Consider the following 18,658-nt stretch of genomic DNA (forward strand, 5'->3'; position numbering starts at 1 on the left):
GCCTGAAAACATATTTTGCCTGGAGTAGTAGCAGAGGCTAATAGGGATATTTAAAAGACTTTTAGATAGGTACATGGATAAAAAGAAAAAAGGAGGGTTATGGGAAGGTAGGGTTAGATTGATCACTGAGTAGGTTTACATAGGTCAGCACATCTTGGACCAATGGCCCTCTACTATGCGGTACTGTTTTATGTTCAAAATCTGCAGATACTGGAAACTAAAGCAACACACACAAAATGCTGGAGGAACTCAGAAGACCAGGCAGCATCTAGGAAAAGAGTACAGTTGATGTTTCAGGCCAAAATCCTTTGGCAGAACCAGAGAGAAAAGCTGAGTAGATTTAAAAGGCTGGGAGGGGGGAAGAGAGAAACACAATGTGATAGGTGAAACCTGGAAGGGGAGAATGAAGTAAAGACTTGGGAAGTTGATTGGTGAAAAGAGACAAAAGGCCATGGAAGAAAGAAAAGGGGGAGGAGCACCAGAGGAAGGCGATGGGTGGGCAAGGAGATAAGGTGAGAGGGGGAAAAGGAGATGGGAGATGGTGAAGGGGGGGGGGGGCATCACTGGAAGTTTGGGAAATCAATGTTCATGCCATCAGATTAGAGGCTACTCCAACGTAAATGTGGCTTCATTGTGACAGTGGAGGCCATAGATGGACATATTAGAATGGGAATGGGAAGTGTAATGAAAATGAGTATTAGGTCACCATGCACAAGTCCCTGGGCAATGGGGACAAAAACATTCCCAAAGTTGCCCTCATCCTGATGACCAGCTTCATGTGTGGCTGCTTCAGGTTGTGTGTGGATCCCAGGTATGTGGGCACCAAGTACCACTATGTGCCCAGGTTCTACCTTTCACCCTGGCTACGAAGGATGGGACTGGCCCCACTCCCCCGCGATGCCCCAGTCAGCTGGTCGTTGCAGCCATACCTATCCTTCGTAGAAAAGTTCTTCTAGGTCAATGCCTTTGACCACAGAACTATCAGGCAGTGGTCAGGATGTAATGTCCTGCAGGCACTGCAGGAGAAGGACATGATGGACACAGTGGGGTGGTTCCCTGAGCAGACCATCCAGTTCTTTTGGCAAAATACCTCATCGCCAGACCTCACCAACGGGCACCAAGACCTCACCTGGCTGGCAGTGAGAGGTGCCCTCCCAGTCAGATCCCCCCTGTACACCTGGAATGTCGTCTCCACATCCCGCTCCCCATGGGAGGGCGGCAGTGAGGAGTCGTTGGTGACCCACCTCTTTGCACACTGTGGGTTCACAGAGAAGGTGTAGAGGAGGATTAAAGGGACAGCATCAAGATTCATCCCCAGCAGCTGCATAACAGAGGACTCTCTGATCTACAGGCTGTTCCCGGGGATGCACAGAGACCAACATCCAGTGCCGCTGGCAGATCATCAACTCGGTGAAAGATGTTCTTTGGTTGGCCTGAAACTTGATGGTCTACCAGCACATGGAGATGTCTGTGGGAGAATGCTACTGACTGGCACATTCTTGGCTGCAGGAGTACGTGCTGAGGGACGCACTGAAACTTGGTGCATCACCACAAGGGCCCAATGGGGAAGGACCACAGTTTAGAGTTCTTCTCCCACGGGAGTTGAGGGGCAGAGGAGCGGGGTGTATACCCCTCAACAAGGGTATGTAAATATGAAATAACAGAGTGCCACCTGCATGGCTGAAAGTGTGGAAATGTAAAGACCGTAATGGAAACATTTGTAAAGGATTGAGAGTCATTGAATGGTTTATTGTACATAATTTTACTTTTGAATAAAGTATATTTTGTTTAATAAAAAAAAAAGTGTTCACTGGGAGATCCCGCTTTTCATGGCATACAGAGCACAGGTGCTCGGCAAAGCAGTTTCTCAATCTAAGTTGGGTCTCACTGATATACAGGAGGCCATACAGGGAGCACCGAACACAGCAGATGACGCCAACAGACTCATAGGTGAAGTGTTGCCTCACCTGGAAGTTCTATGTCATTTTGAAGTTTGTGTCATCCATGAGAAATGTTTCTGATAATGATCAAATGTCAGAAAACACTGTATTAATCAGATATATTCTTAAGGTGGGGTCAATCTCCAAAGACATATTTAAAGTACATTTATTATCAAAGTATATACAACTTGGAGATTCGTCTCCTTACAGGCAGCCACAAAATAAAAAAACAATAGAAGCCATTTTAAAAAAGATTGACAACCCCCCCCCCCCGTGCAAAAAAAATTAAATCTTGCAAATAATAAAGGTAAGCAAAAAAACACGTGGAAATGAAGTTTAAGAAAATGAGCCCAAAGCCATGAAGCCAATCGTTACTGCAGTTGATCCAGGAATCCGTCAGTTGCAGACCACAGCCTCAGGTCAGCACAGAGTTGAGTAAACCTCGCCCATCCCTCTCCTCTGGCCCCGACACCCTGATCTTTTCAATCTGGCCCAGTGTTTAGATCAGCCAAACCTCAGGTTGTTCCCTGTTCTTGTCCTCTGGCCATGCCGCTTCGATATGCTCTCAGGCTCTGGCCCTGCCTCCTCCATGTGGCCTGTACCCTACCTTTCCAATTTGACACAGTGCTTAAATTGGCCAAAAAGTAGGTAATTTATTCACAATACTCATCATATACTTGACAACAATCTTCACCAATCAATAGTTAACTATTTCATACGATTTACTCCACCCTCATATACCTACTATTTTTTTTAAGTCCCACACCCACAGCTCACTGCTCCTACACTCTCAACCCAAACTGCCATAACACCAAAAGATATCACAGGGTATTCACTCAAATGCTGCTCTTGCAGGATAAAGTGATACATAAAAGTAGATAACAAAAAAAAGAAAACCTCGATGTCAGAGGAACTGTTTGCTTAAACTGTCATGAAGGCAACAGCACTAATGATGTTGGGAATGAACATTATTGTGCCAGCACAGAAAGGATCAATGAAGGTCTCAGCATTTTTAATACATCTTCTCTCTCATTTTTAAAAAAATATAAGCTGAAGATATTTTTCTTGTTTTTCTCAATACAACCCAATTCCAGTTATATTTTCCATGGACAGGGGACTTGCCCAGTAAGAGAAGCTGTCCTAAGTAATTATGGAGAAATACTAGCACTCAATCTTTTACTTGCAAACCATCGCTTAAGAGTCTGAATACAAGCATTTTAGAAGCTAGACAGAAGGATCTGTTTGCTGAGATAGGAAACACATGTTCTCAAAATAATAGCAATGTTGCCAGAGGGTGAGGTTCCAGACTAGTTCTGCTGGAAGGAATCAGATGATTACTTTGAAAAGCCAGGTTACATAACTTAGTCAGCACAACTAAATGTTTGAAGCTGCAAAAGCCTGCCAGAGTACCCAAATACATGAAGATGTAATGTTTTTTTCCAAAGCCAATAGCATCAAGTGGGGTGAATACAGTTCTACTGATGAATATCATTCAATTCAGATCAGGAGCTTGTAAGGTTGATTTTCTGCAGCCGATAATATTCTACATCACAGGGCAGCCTACAATTCATGCAAAACCTCTTTTTTCCTGCTTCTTTCTGGAATCAGCAATGAGATTAATGATGTTATGAGTATGGGTCCTCAGCAGCTTTGTAAAGCTTTGTTAAGAAAATAAAATCCCTAAACACCATCACTTGCCAACAGCTTTTGTTTTCTTCTGAGCTCTCCTCAGTGTGGCCTTACTTCATTTTCTCCGTTATGTTCCATTTCCAGAAGAACAGAGGCAGGCTATATGCATGGAACCAGCTTCTTAAGCACAATAGCTAAAGTGACCATATATGTGCTAAAAGACAAGCCAGGTCATTACCTGAACTCAATCTTTAGTCAATTATAGAAAATCTCCAACAAAACAATAATTACCTCAGAATGATTCAATAATTAATCCATACATATTTCATAAACACTGGTGAGAATGTCTTTATTTATGTCATATCGAGAAGTGCGTGGGAATGACTAATTACAATAAAATATTCAGTGCAATAACATATATTTTATGCTATGATCTCACAACTCCTCATATTCCAGATGTTGCTAGGAATACTTGTATACTGGAGAGGGTAATGCAGAGGTAATAAAAGCCCTTTCACTAAGACACCACAGCAATTCACCTGTATGTGGAAGCAACTGGTTTGGCAACTTCCAATCTACTTGATGTAAACTTGTAAAACTTTAAACAACTACACCAATGTTAAGGAGTATTACAGTTTTAAGTAGAAGAAACAACTCAGAAACCTACAAGCAAATAGTTAAATTTAAATAGTACCAGTAAGAAATCTTCTGTGCATCTAAAGTTCAGCTAGGCAAAGTTGAGAAAAAATGCAGGCTGAAGCACTGAGGTAGAAATCAGTCATGTTGCTGGCTGTAACGTGCTTTTATGCTGTTACCGGACTACAGGTGAATGAGAAATCTTTTTTATCAATATAGCATCTGAAGCACTTGGCTTTGTAAAAATGCCTATAGAAACCATGGTAAAACCACAGTGATGGCAAAATGGGAACTGCCATACTGAAATGTACTCTTTTTTTTAAAAAAAAGCCATGAATTAATATAGAGCTGCATTATTTATTTTAATAAGGGCTTAAGAAATAAAAGCAGGAATTTTTAGACAAAAAAAATGCTTTTGAAGATATTAAGCAATGCAGTTAAGTGGTTGCATCTTATTTCTAATCACGTAAAAACAAAGAATAAATGTATCTGTTTACTTACACAAGAATGCTTCCTGATGCAGGCAAAGACCTTTCCTCTCTCCTATTCCCCTCAAAAGGGTTTCCAAAGGAGCGTTTGCGTAACATTGTTTTAACAAGAATCTAGTGAAAAAGCATAAATTTTGTACTGTTCTACATCTGAAAGCATGTGATTAACTATGTTCCTTTATACATCTAGAGCCCCTGATTTACATAAAAAGTAATCTGGTTTTGTTTATATGTTTACATTTAAACGCTACTAACAATAAAGAAAAATAGTGTTGGAAAAATAGTGCTTAGTAACTTTGACTTTTGAAATTGAAGTTAATTTTGAAATAGTTGTCTGTGGAGCAAAGATCTACATGTGACAAACTTTATTATCATATTTTTAATCACCGGAAATGGATACGCTACAATAAAGAATATCTATTAGAACATACCAGAATGAGCCCAACATTATTAGAGACATCTGAGGCTCAAGTGATAGATATGCATAATTTAAAACGTTTCTATGACCTGCTGAAGACTAGGCAAATAGATACAATCATCATATGGTAAATAAGGTCCATGTATCATCAGCATGGACCATATTTACAGGACATAGTGATTTATTTGTGACTCTGAATTAACATTATTGCTTACCACTGTTGCTAGGCTTGGAATATGTTTTACAGAATTCTCAACCTCCTCTTCAGTTACTTCAACAAGCGTACAATTCTCATCCTCTGTAGGGAGTGTTTCAGCACCATATCTCGTTACCCATGGATGCAACTGTAAGTTAAAGGAAATAACCACAAAAATAGGTTCCTCAGCATACTCCTGGATATTCACTTTAATGTTATAGTAATAACTGACCACATTGTTAATCAAACAAAAATATACAATTGTTAATAAGTTTTGCATTTACAACTATAAAAACTTTATTCTAACCATATTATGAGAACTACTGTCATAACACAATGATTCCATACCTTTTCAGCAAAACTGTGGGCTGGATGTAGTGTTTTCCTTCTGGTAAACTTATCTACTTCACATCCCATGAATGGCAACTCCCCAGATCCTACCACCAATCCTCTTTCTTCCACATACTCTATTTCTCACAATGAGACAAAGGCAATAAAGTCCATGCTACCCTCATTTCCCAAACTTGCCTTCACTATTAAAGATAGATATCACTCCCCAGATGGTTCTGGAGCCAAATGGGAGGGCCCTGAGTGAAAGGCCATGAATTCCATAATGGATTAATGTGCAAAGGCCAGGATAAGAACATCACCACTCTTTGGAGTCATTAACAGTAGGGAAAGCCCCACCTTTAGTTTTGTTAACTATCAAGATTCTTCATTATTTCTGAACATTTCATTTAAATGAGTGGGTTTATGTTACATCTGGTTCAGAATACAAGTGTAAATTCTCCATAGTATGGAGAATCTTAAAGGACAGGCCAGGAGATGGAAAATGACCAACTGACCTTGGCTAGATAGTTTGAGAGATGGGGATTAATGCAGGAATCCTAAAACTTAATGGCAACTCTGCTGAGAAGCATCACTAACTCATGCACAAATTCTGGAAAAATCCTACAAAATCCAGGCCAAGTTAATACACTCAGTGGCTACTTTATTAGGTACACATGTACACCTACTCATTAACGCAAATATCTAATTAGCCAATCACATACAGCAACTCAATGTATAAAAGCATGCAGACGTGTTCAAGAGATTCAGTTGCTGTTCAACTGATCTAAGTGACTTTGAATGTGGAATGATTGTTGGTGCCAGATGGAACAGTTTGAATTCATCTGAAACTGCTGATCACACAACAGACTCTAGAGTTTACAGAGAATGGTGTGAAAAATAAAAAACATCCAATGAGTGGCAGTTTGGTGGACGAACATGCCTTGTTAATGACAGGTTAGAGGAGAATGCTGAAACTAGTTTAAGCTGACAGGAAGGCAACAGTAACTCAAATAACCATGAGTTACATCAGTAGTGTGCAAAAGTACAACTTAGAATGCACATCAAACCTTGGTGGATGGGCTACAGAAGACGACTACACTGTATTCTACTGCTGTACCTAGTAAAGTGTATCGCCAGCTGAAATTACGAGCTGGCAATCATATGCTTTTATTCATTTGATATTGCCCCTCATTGACTGTGGACATACTGTGAAATGGTTGTCTGAATAATATGGGTATCCTCCTCAAAATTATTTTCTTGTGTACTGAACTACAGACTAACCAAAAGTGTAACAACTTATTTCAATTTACTCATATGTTTATAACAATATTGACAAAGCATATATCAACAAAGAAATCTCCAAAAAATTGCAGAAACAATGTTTCCCTTTGTTACCTTGATTTGTGAAACAGTAATTCTGGTTTCTGGGTTTTTATCTAACATTTTAAAAATAAGATCCTTCACCTCTTCAGAGAGCTCTGACCTAGTTTGCAAAATGGGAAAAAAAGACAGTTAAAGAGCAGCAAGACTTCCCATATTAAATTATCACACACCTCAACTCACAGAAGTTTGCAAATCTAAGTCACTGAGCAAGAATTTTAAAAAATGATAAAGCTAGAAATAGCAAAATTCAGAAAAATTAGAAAAAATATTAATCATTAATACTTACTGCTCAGGAAATTCCACCAGATGGTTCTTAATTTTGTTATGCAGACTTAATATATGATCATCCATAAAGGGACACTAGGATGAAAACAGAGCTTTATCAGTTTCATATCCATTTTCTTACAGCTTGGTTTGGTCATTAAAGTGTTAAAGAGCTTTACTGAAACTGCTGTATTAATTACTTTTACTTACTTGCCCCACAACAAAGCAGTATAATGTGACACCCATCGCCCAGACATCCAAAGCCTAATCAGAGAAATCACAATCAGAATCAAAATTAAACACACAGCAACATGTTATACATCTGAAGCTAAAGTCTTCAGAAAACATACTGAAAGACCACTCCATGTAAATAAACATAATAATTGAATATACATTCAAGTTAAGAATTTAAGAAAGCCCCAAGGCTGATTTTTCTAACATTAAAATTTCCAGGGGAATGAATTGATGGTATGTAGAAGTTCCTTCACTAGGTTTTTTTTTACCTTTTGCAATAAATTTAGTTATTTTTTTCCATGACCATTAGACTTTTTCAATAAATCAAGTGTACAAAATACAAATTTTATAGCTTTATTAAATAGTAACTGGCATAACTATTTCTTTTTGATCCAGAATGAGAACACATAGCTTTAAGTTTGCTTTAAAAGTAATTCCTCATTATTAAAAGTAACCACTGCTTAGGGAAGGGGCTTCCCACTTAAAGGGATGGGTTACAAACTGCTACTAGCGTCTGTAACAAAACAGATAGGCAAAAATTATCATACTAAAGTTGACATGTCAAGATTAAAACTCAGTTCTAATGCAAAATAAGTGGGAAACAGCACAAATGTAAGAATCTCAGCTAAATATATTTTAAGGCTAATTAGGTTTTTTTTGCAGAAAATTAAAATTTTCCTTTTGTTTTTACCTTTCCATGAAAATTCCTCCTGGATTCTAAAATAGTCTCTGGGGCCATAAATGCAGGAGTGCCCACGCTGCTGGTTAGAAGAGCATCAGTTCCTTCAAACTGATTGCTAACCCCAAAATCAGCAATTTTGATACGTCCATCTTCTCCAACCAAAAGATTGGAAGGTTTAATGTCACGATGAATGATCTTTTGATAATGCACTGCACAAAGAGAACATTTTGTTAAATTTTTATTATTATTTTCATTGTTAAAATCTGCAGCACTACGTCTTAGGGCAGGAGGGACAGAGTAATGCTTTATATCTCAAACTAATTTCCCTAATACAAATAAAACCAATTACCTACACATACCTGAGACACTTTTGAGTAATTAAACATCAAGCTAAGAGCAAACTTGTGTCAAATTTAGCAAGGAACTCAAGCCATATTTCAAGTACAAATAGAAGAAAGCTATTATTAGAACATTCAGGTCAAGTAACATTTATCAAGAGAAAAACATGTTGGTGATATACAGGGATATACAGGTTTTAAGGAAGACAGGAAGGAGAGGGAGGGCAGGGGGAGGAGAGGAGGGAGGAGGAGGGGGAGAGGAGAAGAGGTATGAGATAGTGTGAATACTTGGGATTATGCTTGAGAAGAAATGCTATCAGACCTTTGTACCTCCTCAGCTATTCACTAAGATCATGAGATATTTTACATCAATGTCATGTTGCCAGATAACATCCTACTTCATTTCTCTTAACACTCAAAAATCTATCGACTTGTGTATGGAATGTATTCAGCAACTGAAGCATCAGACCTCAAGTAGAGAATTTCAAAGATTCACACAGTCCGGGCGAAAAAAGTTCTGGACTGGAATGAAAAGAACAATTGACCCCTTATATGAAATTGTAATATGCATGAGGGAAATAACATACACACACCTATAACTGTCAATATTCTAAAAAAAAGCATCTCTTGGTTGGAACTCCTCTGAGTACCGAATACAAACTGAATACAAGAGTTTCACAGAACAGTCACACAATCTACACTTGATTACCTCATTCACTATCTTATTCCCACTCTGACTGTCTCTTCAGTTCTGCATTTCAACTCTAACAATCAGCTGCAACTTTGAACTTACCATTGCCCACTGCTAGCTTGACTTCTATATTTGACTTCCTACACTGCACCAATGAAATTCAAGCTTAATGGGACAATTTTTCATCCAATTGGACACATTTCAGCTTTCTGGACTCAGTAATGAGCTCACCAATTTCAGGAAATCTGCACTTCTTGTTTATTCATTTCACATTTCAAAACAGCCATAATTTTACTTTTCTGGTGATTTCAGACAACCTGGCTATTTTGCTTAATTTCACTTCCTCCAAAGTTTATTTTGTTATTCAGCAATTTCCCCTTTCATCCTGCACTACCAATGTATTATTCATTTATTTTTCTTGTCTTTTGCTTTATCTCCTTTCTTTTCATTTCTCTCCTCTTTCCCCCTCACTTTCTGCTTCAAAAGCCTACTTATCTCCATCCCCATTTCCTGATAAAAGGTCATTCAGTTCAAAGTAGTTTTGCCAGAATTATTGAATGTTTTGTTTATCGATTATTATTAAAGGATCATTTGGATTGCTTCTAATAATTTCTTACTTCTGATTTCCAAATTCAGACATGCGTAATGAGAGAGAGAGAGAGAACAAGAGTGAGAGACTGAATCACTCTCATACCTAAACCACTTCACTACTGACAGCATCGCTCAGGAAAAGATTCAGCAGTTTACTTCCTAGAGAGTGCACATGATACAGTGAAGTAAGAGGAGGAATTTAAAAAAGTATGTCAAACAGACATTACATTTCTTTCCCTCTCTCTATTCAGAAACACACAAAAGGAATAGGTCATGCACTTACAAAATTCAATTCCCATGGTCAAATCTTGGAAGTAGAATCGTGCTTGTTCTTCTGTCAAGGGTTTATTAGTTGGAATTTCCATCACAGGGCTGAAACAATATATAATCAATTGGAAACAAACAGGTAAGGCTGGAGTCCCAACATAAACAATATTTAACTGAGCTGTAGGATGAATGAAGATCTAATAGTTTTAATTTTTGCAAGTCCTTAGGAGAGGTTAGAAAGGTCACTTGTTCAGATTGAGAGAAGCGGGATCATTAGCAAAGTTATTAATCACCAATGTCATTTCCAGACAGCACAATAGTTGAAGTGCCAAACTGATCCAAGACTTGGATGCATGGTGTGAACAAAATCTTCTGACACAAGAGTAATTTATACTTCTGTGGTTGCCATTTTAAATATAACACCACTCTTAAGACAACTGGCTATAAATATCAAACTGAGTTTTTGCTTGATAACAATTAAAATGATGCTCTTAGTGGAGTTGTAGAAATGAACATAGAACACAATATTGTAATTACACTGTCAAGATGAAAGGGAAAAAAACCAAAGGTAAAACAAACTGGTTTGTAGATTAGAGGAATAGAAATAATATTGAATTACTGGAAAAGTGATAATATAATCAGAATAACAGGAAAAATTACAATCACATAAAAGCAATGCTTTTCAAATAAAATAACATTAATTGTTTTCCTAAACTTTCTCTGAAGTGAGGCCACAATTTGTATGTTTTTTTTTCCAGACTGGGAGAATTCCATCCAGAAACATTAGAATGTGCGTTCTTTTTTTTTTACACACAATTTGCAGTGCATCAAACACAATAAGTGTTCAGTTAATTTTTCAATTAGAATAGTATTTTAAACTTACTAAAATAAAACATGGGTGCAATAAAGCAGAGTGGGTAAGTAAAAGCAAACTGACAAAATTAGGCTAAGAGTGTGGTCAGCTGATTAGCTCTAAGAGATATTTAAACAACATCTTTCACAAGGCATTTGCTAAGATATCACATTGAAAAATTATTGTAGCAAATAAAAGATAAAGTTCTCACTTTTGACACTACTATTTATCAACCATTCCTTCTGCATCCTTAATTCATTTACGAAAGTGGTAAAATCTTGAGGACCCAGAACAGATTCCCGAGCCATATAATTTATTACATCTCATCAACAAAAAAAAGGTTCATTTATGATTACTTTTTGTAAGCTAATTAATCTTCAATCCAGATCAATATATTACAACCTCCATCATGGCATAAACATTCAGTGTAACATCTTAGCAAATATCTTGTAGCATCTATTCTTACTCACAGAAAAACTCTTAAATGTAAGGAGGTTATAAGGAGATAATTTAGTGAATGGACAAAAGTTGTAGTAAATGGACAAAAATGTCAACTCATCTATTTTGGGTATAAATTTAGGGAAACTAATGGCAAAAGACTTGCAGAGCTCTTAAGATGCAGAGGATGACTTAGTGCATGACTCAAAAGTAAATAGCAGGTATAGTAAATAATCAGGAAAGCTAATAAAAGCTTATTATAATAAACTCCAACTCAATATAGAATGCATCTGAACTATATACACAGTATATATTATAATGCAACTACTATATACAGACTTCACAGCATAGTAAAATTTTAAAATGTCCCATTCAGGCTTAAAGATTTAATCACAGTGGAGGATTCTTTAACTTGGTGAGATATCATCTTTCTTAACAAGCAATATTATTGCTTGGCAGGTAAGACTAGTGGCTGTAAAATAATCTCAGGTTCTGGGGCCTCTTCCATGCTAGTTGCAGGAGTTGACTCCGACACTGCAGGAAGTGGTTCTGATAGTGGTAGTCACTTTTCTTCTTTATTTTTCTTCTTCCAGTTTGTGCATCTAGATCATGGGAAGGTGCATTTAGATCACTGGAGTATTCTCTTCTTAATCCTGCTATTGCTCCCTTTATGGTCTTCTTGGTTTCCTCATCTACAATCTTTTCTGATGAGTCCTCTGTTTTCATATATCCATTATCTCCTTTCTTTTTGGCCTTCCATTCATCCAGCTGGGGTTTGGTCTTTACATCTACTTTTACAAGCAGCATTCTGTCTCCTACTTGAGGTTCATGCACTAACATTAATGCACACAGAGTAGAGTCTGGTTCTTTATACTCACAAAATTCAAATCCTTGCAACTTTTCTGAAGCTCCTTGAACTCACTTCCATTTTAAAACTGCCTGATTAACATATCAGAAGCTTTCTCTGATATGTCTATAAAAACTGTAGTTGGACCACTGCTTTTGTCACTTCCATGCTTCTTCTGAGCAGCATGGCTCTTCCTTGGTCAAACATGCTTTCCGACCAGAGGCACAGAGGATGGTACCAAAACCTGGTTGTCCTCTGTTGGGCAACGGCTCATGGTGTTCAGCATGGAGACAGTTGTGGCATCCTCCAATAACTTTCTTAATTTGCTTTCATATGGCTTCATTGCAGAGGATGTGGCATGCAAATAATGGATGCATCTCTAATCAAGAAATAGTTGTCTTAGCCAGACAAGCCCCCACAAAGCTGGTCCATCTATTTTTAATCACACACACACTCAATATGGCTTGTTGGTTGTTGTAATTCACAGTTGCAAATGTCATTCCTACAGGAGTTATCTGTTCTCCAGCATAATTTCTTTGTTGAATACCTGCAGACTTCAGTTTACTACCTTTGAAATGACATTCAAACACATCTTATGGAATGACTGAAACAGCCGAATCAGTGTCTAATTACATTTTAATTAATTTGCCATTAACTTCTCGTAAGCCATATTTATTTTCACACTATAAATTTCAAGGCTACACAGTTCTGTGTCATTCTCATCATTATCAGATGTTTCAATATCATGCAGGTTAGTGCTCATTTTGAAACTGCAATTTGAATTTTTAGCTTTTTCTCTTCCTTGAGCAGTCCATTTATTTTTTGTCTGCCCAACATGCTCTTTATTTCATCTCCTACAAATTTCTCCTTTAAATTTGCATTTGTTTGGTGTATGTGTATCCCAACCACAACGGTCAATTTGTTCAACCAGGCCAGTTTCTGTTTAGACAATGCCACTTTGTTCATGCTTACTTTCGTTCCTGACTGCAACTCAATTGCATCTCTATCTACGGTTTCCATTGCTCATCTGAATAGAAAATAGGTGCAGAAGTAGACCATTCGGCCCTTTGAGGCTGCACCGCCATTTTGAGATCATGGCTGATCACCTACTATCAATACCCGGTTCCTGCCTTGTCCCCATATCCCTTGATTCCCCTATCCATAAGATACCTATCTAGCTCCTTCTTGAAAGCATCCAGAGAATTGGCCTCCACTACCTTCCGAGGCAGCGCATTCCAGACCCCACAACTCTCTGGGAGTAGTTTTTCCTTAACTCTGTCCTAAATGACCTACCCCTTATTCTCAAACCATGCCCTCTGGTACTGGACTCTCCCAGCATCCTGCCTCTATCTTGTCCAATCCCTTAATAATCTTATATGTTGCAATCAGATCCCCTCTCAATCTCCTTAATTCCAGCGTGTACAAGCCCAGTCTCTCTAACCTCTCTGCGTAAGACAGTCCAGACATCCCAGGAATTAACCTCGTGAATCTACGCTGCACTTGCTCTACAGCCAGGATGTCCTTCCTTAACCCTGGAGACCAAAACTGTACACAATACTCCAGATGTGGTCTCACCAGGGCTCTGTCCAAATGCAAGAGGATTTCCTTGCTCTTGTACTCAATTCCCTTTGTAATAAAGGCCAACATTCCATTAGCCTTCTTCACTGCCTGCTGCACTTGCTCATTCACCTTCAGTGACTGATGAACAAGGACTCCTAGATCTCTTTGTATTTCTCCCTTACCTAACTCTACACCGTTCAGATAATAATCTGCCTTCCTGTTCTTACTCCCAAACAGGATAACCTCACACTTATTCACATTAAACGTCATCTGCCAAGTATCTACCCACTCACCCAGCCTATCCAAGTCACCCTGAATTCTCCTAACATCCTCATCACATGTCACACTGCCACCCAGCTTAGTATCATCAGCAAATTTGTTGATGTTATTCTCAATGCCTTCATCTAAATTGTTGACGTAAACTGTAAACAGCTGTGGTCCCAATACCGAGCCCTGTGGCACCCCACCAGTCACCACCTGCCATTCTGAGAAACACCCATTCACCACTACCCTTTGCTTTCTATCTGTCAACCAGTTTTCTATCCATGTCAATGTCTTCTCCCCAATGCCATGAGCTTTGATTTTACCCACCAATCTCCTATGTGGGACCTTATCAAATGCCTCCTGAAAATCGAGGTACACTACATCCAGTGGATCTCCCTGTCTAACCTCCTGGTTACATCCTCAAAAAACTCCCATGCTGGCTCGGCCCAGTCCTATCACTGCTATCTAGATATGCCATTATTTCATCTTTAATAATGGACTCTAGCATCTTCCCCACCACCGACGTCAGGCTGACAGGTCGATAGTTCTCTATTTTCTCCCTCCCTCCTTTCTTAAAAAGTGGGATAACATTAGCCATTCTCCAATCCTCAGGAACGGATCCTGAATCTAAGGAACATTGGAAAATGATTACCAATGCACCCGCAATTTCCAGGGCCACCTCCTTTAGTACCCTAGGATGCAGACCATCTGGACCTGGGGATTTGTCAGCCTTCAGTCCCATCAGACTACTCATCACTGTTTCCTTCCCAATGTCAATCTGTTTCATTTCCTCTGTTACCCTATGTCCTTGGCCCATCCATACATCTGGGAGATTGCTTGTGTTTTCCTTAGTGAAGACAGATCTAAAGTACTTATTAAATTCTTCTGCCATTTCTCTGTTTCCCAGAACAATTTCACCCAATTCATTCTTCAAGGGCCCAACATTGTTCTTAACTATCTTCTTTCACTTCACATACCTAAAAAAGCTTTTGCTATCCTCCTTTATATTCCTGGCTGGCTTGCGTTCGTACCTCATTTTTTCTCCCCGTATTGCCTTTTTAGTTAAGTTCTGTTGTTCCTTAAAAACTTCCCAATCATCTGTCCTCCCACTCACCTTAGCTCTGTCATACTTCCTTTTTTTTTAAAGCTATGTAATCTCTGACTTCCTTTGTCAACCACTGTGGCCCCTTTCCCCCCTTTGAATCCTTCCTTCTCTGGGGGATGAACTGATTTTGCACCTTGTGCATTATTCCCAAGAATACCTGCCATTGCTGTTCCACTGTCTTTTCTGCTAGGATATCCATCCAGTTAACTTTGGCCAGCTCCTCCCTCATGGCTCCATAGTTTCCCCTGTTAACTGCAACACTGCCACCTCCGAGCTGCCCTTATCCTTCTCAAATTGCAGATAAAAACTTATCATATTATGATCAATACCACCTAATGGCTCCTTTACTTCAAGATCGCTTATCAAATCCTGTTCATTACATAACACTAAATCCAGAATAGCCTTGTCCCTGGTCGGCTCTCGTACAAGCTGTTCCAAGAATGCATCCCGTAGGCACTCTACAAACTCCCTATCCTGGGGTCCAGCACCAACCTGATTCTCCCAGCTCACCTGCATGTTGAAATCCCCCATAACTACTGCAACATTACCTTTGCCACATGCCAATGTTAACTCCCTATTCAACTTGCACTCAATATCCATGCTGCTGTTTGGTGGCCTGTAGACAACACCCATTAGGGTCCTTTTGCCCTTACTGTTCCTCAGTTCTATCCACACAGACCCTACTTCTCCTGATCCTATGTTCCTCCCTTGCAAAGAATTGAATCTGATTCCACACCAACAGGGCCACCCCACCCCCTCTGCCCACATTTCTGTCCCTACGATAGCAAGTATACCCTTGTACATTCATTTCCCAGGTCTGATCTCCCTGCAGTCATGTCTCCGTTATCCTGTAGGCACACTACAAATTCCCTATCCTTTATCAGGTGTAAGCTGTGCTTCAGATAGGAGCTGTTTTTGAATGCTTTCTCTTAAGATTGAGGTGGCACGGCAACAGCAGCCACTTAGACCTGGTGTTATTTTAGTTTAATTTTCTAATTTAAGTTTGATACACAATTTTCGATTAGGGCACATGGATAACAGAACAACTATCTACCATCGCCAGATACTACTATAATACAGAGATCACCCAAAAACAAACCTTCACAAAGATCTGCTGGTTGAATTACGCGACCTCGGCTTGCTGAGGGAAACGGGCTTACATTCCTTGGACTCGCCTGATGCTGGTAGCTGGAGATGGAGATGTCGCAAGTGATGTGTGAGGAAGCGGAAGCGAGGCAAGTGGGCAGGGGTCCGTGCCAGGCAAAAAGTGAACCCTAGCCGGTCAACTCTCCCGTCCATTCTGCTCTCCAATGTCCATTCCCTGGACAATAAATTGGACTACATCCGACTCCAACGAAATACTCGGTGGGAGTACAGAGTCTGTTGTACGTACGACTTTACAGAGACATGGTTCACTGATGGAATTTCGGACGCCGCTATTCACTAGACAGGCTTGCCTTGTTTTGAGCAGACAGGGATGCAGCTCCTCCGGTAAGACTCGCGGTGGTGGTGTGTGTATTTATATCAACATGAAATGGTGTAGGAACTCTGTGCTGGTTTCCAGACGCTGCTCATCACAAGTGGAGTTTGTGGCTGTTAGATGCAGACCATTTTATTTGCCACGGGAATTCACCTCTGTTTATATATTCGGTGTCTACATTTCCCCCAGTGCTAATGCTAAGGAGGTGCTCTGTGAACTGTATGGGGCTATTAGTGAAATGCAGAATGCACACCCCGATGGACTGTTTATTGTCGCCGGTGATTTTAACCACGCGAACCTTAAGTCAGTGCTCCCCAAATTCCATCAGTATGTGGACTTTGCAACGAGGGGGGAGAACGCATTGGACCTGGTTTACAGAAACATCCCTGATGCGTACCGGGCAGAGCACCCCATCCCCCATCTTGGTTACTCAGACCACATCTCTGTTATGCTAATCCCAGCATACAGACCGCTCGCCAGGCGCTCCAGACCAGTTCAGAAGCAGGTGAAAACCTGGCCATCAGGAGCCATCTCTGCTCTTCAAGACTGCTTTAAGCACACTGACTGGCATATGTTCAGGGAGGCTGCAACCGATGGTGATTCTACAAACTTAGAGGAGTACACAGCATCAGTGACCAGCTACATCAGCAAGTGCATTGATGATGTTACTCTGTCCAAGACCATCACTATACGCACTAACCAGAAGCCATGGATGACCGCAGAGGTGCGTGCGCTGCTGAGGTCCCGCGACTCCGCCTTCAGTGCAGGCGACAAGGCAGCCCTAACAATAGCAATGGCCAAACTGTCCCAAGCCATCAGAGGGGCAAATCGTGCACATGCCCAGCGAATCCACAGCCACTTCCAGGACAGCGGCGACACACAGCGCATGTGGAAGGGCATTCTGGACATCACCAATTACAGGACAACATTACCTGACTGTGCAGGTGACGCCTCCCTCCCAGATGCGCTGAATAACTTCTACGCCCGTTTTGAGGCAGAAAATGACATGGCGGCAAGCAAGTCCTACAAATGACCAGGTGCTGTGTTTTACCATGGCCGATGTGAGTAGAACCCTGTGGAGGGTCAACCCATGGAAGGCTGCTGGACCAGACAACATTCTTGGTAGAGTGCTCAGAGGATGTGCAGACCAGCTAGATGTCCTCACTGACATCTTCAACATCTCCCCGAGCAGCGCCACTGTTCCAACGTGCTTCAAGGCTGCCACCATCATCCCCGTGCTGAAGAAGTCTTCAGTGTCCTGCCTAAATGACTACCATCCCGTTGCACTCACATCCATCATCATGAAGTGCTTCAAGAGGCTCGTCATGAGACATATCAAGACCCTGCTGCCCCCTCACTGGACCCCCTGCAGTTTGCGTACTGTCCCAACTGCTCAACAGATGACGCCATTGCCATCTGGACAAAAAAGCCACATACATTCGGATGCTGTTCAAAGACTTCAGTTCAGCATTCAACACCATCATCCCTCAAAAACTGATTGGAAAGCTGAGCCTACTGGGCCTGAACACCTCCCTCTGCAACTGGATCCTAGACTTCCTGACTGGGAGACTTCAGTCAGTCCGGATCGGGAGCAGCATCTCCAACACCATCACACTGAGCACGGGGGCCCCCCAGGGCTGTACGCTCAAGTCCACTGTTGTTCACTCTGCTGATCCACGACAGTGCTGCAACATACAGCTCAAACCATATTATCAAGTTCGCCGATGACATGACCGTGGTGGGTCTCATCAGCAAGAACGACGAGTCAGATTACAGAGAGGAAATGCAGCAAATGGACTGGTGCAGAGCCAAAAACCTGTCTCTGAATGTGAACAAAAGAGATGGTTGTTAACTTCAGGAGGGCACGGAGCGAGCACTCCCTGCTGAACATCGACAGCTCCTCGGTAGAGATCGTTAAGAGCACCAAATTTCTTGGTGTTCACCTGGTGGAGAATCTTACCTGGTCCCTCAACACCAGCTCCATAGCAAAGAAAGCCCAGCAGCATCTCTACTTTCTGCAAAGG

General features: G+C 40.6%; 1 protein-coding gene across 5 annotated transcripts in view; it reads right to left on the bottom strand.

The window, feature by feature from the left end:
* Positions 1 to 18,658, bottom strand: part of LOC132404122 (calcium/calmodulin-dependent protein kinase kinase 2-like) — a 90,445-nt gene that overhangs the window by 27,660 nt on the left and 44,127 nt on the right. For 3 of the 5 annotated variants that reach the window (XM_059988175.1, XM_059988174.1, XM_059988176.1), the window contains exons 9-15: positions 10,104 to 10,192; positions 8,210 to 8,409; positions 7,495 to 7,548; positions 7,307 to 7,380; positions 7,033 to 7,120; positions 5,327 to 5,455; positions 4,707 to 4,807 (exon numbers count right to left, since the gene is read on the bottom strand). In XM_059988175.1, coding sequence (XP_059844158.1) covers positions 4,707 to 4,807; positions 5,327 to 5,455; positions 7,033 to 7,120; positions 7,307 to 7,380; positions 7,495 to 7,548; positions 8,210 to 8,409; positions 10,104 to 10,192 — 735 coding nt within the window. Of the gene's footprint in view, positions 1 to 1,967; positions 2,018 to 4,706; positions 4,808 to 5,326; positions 5,456 to 7,032; positions 7,121 to 7,306; positions 7,381 to 7,494; positions 7,549 to 8,209; positions 8,410 to 10,103; positions 10,193 to 18,658 lie in introns of all 5 variants that reach the window. The other 2 variants (XM_059988178.1, XM_059988179.1) reach the window with 1 other exon arrangement.

This window comes from Hypanus sabinus, chromosome 13 (assembly GCF_030144855.1).
Source record: "Hypanus sabinus isolate sHypSab1 chromosome 13, sHypSab1.hap1, whole genome shotgun sequence".
NCBI lineage: Eukaryota > Metazoa > Chordata > Chondrichthyes > Myliobatiformes > Dasyatidae > Hypanus > Hypanus sabinus.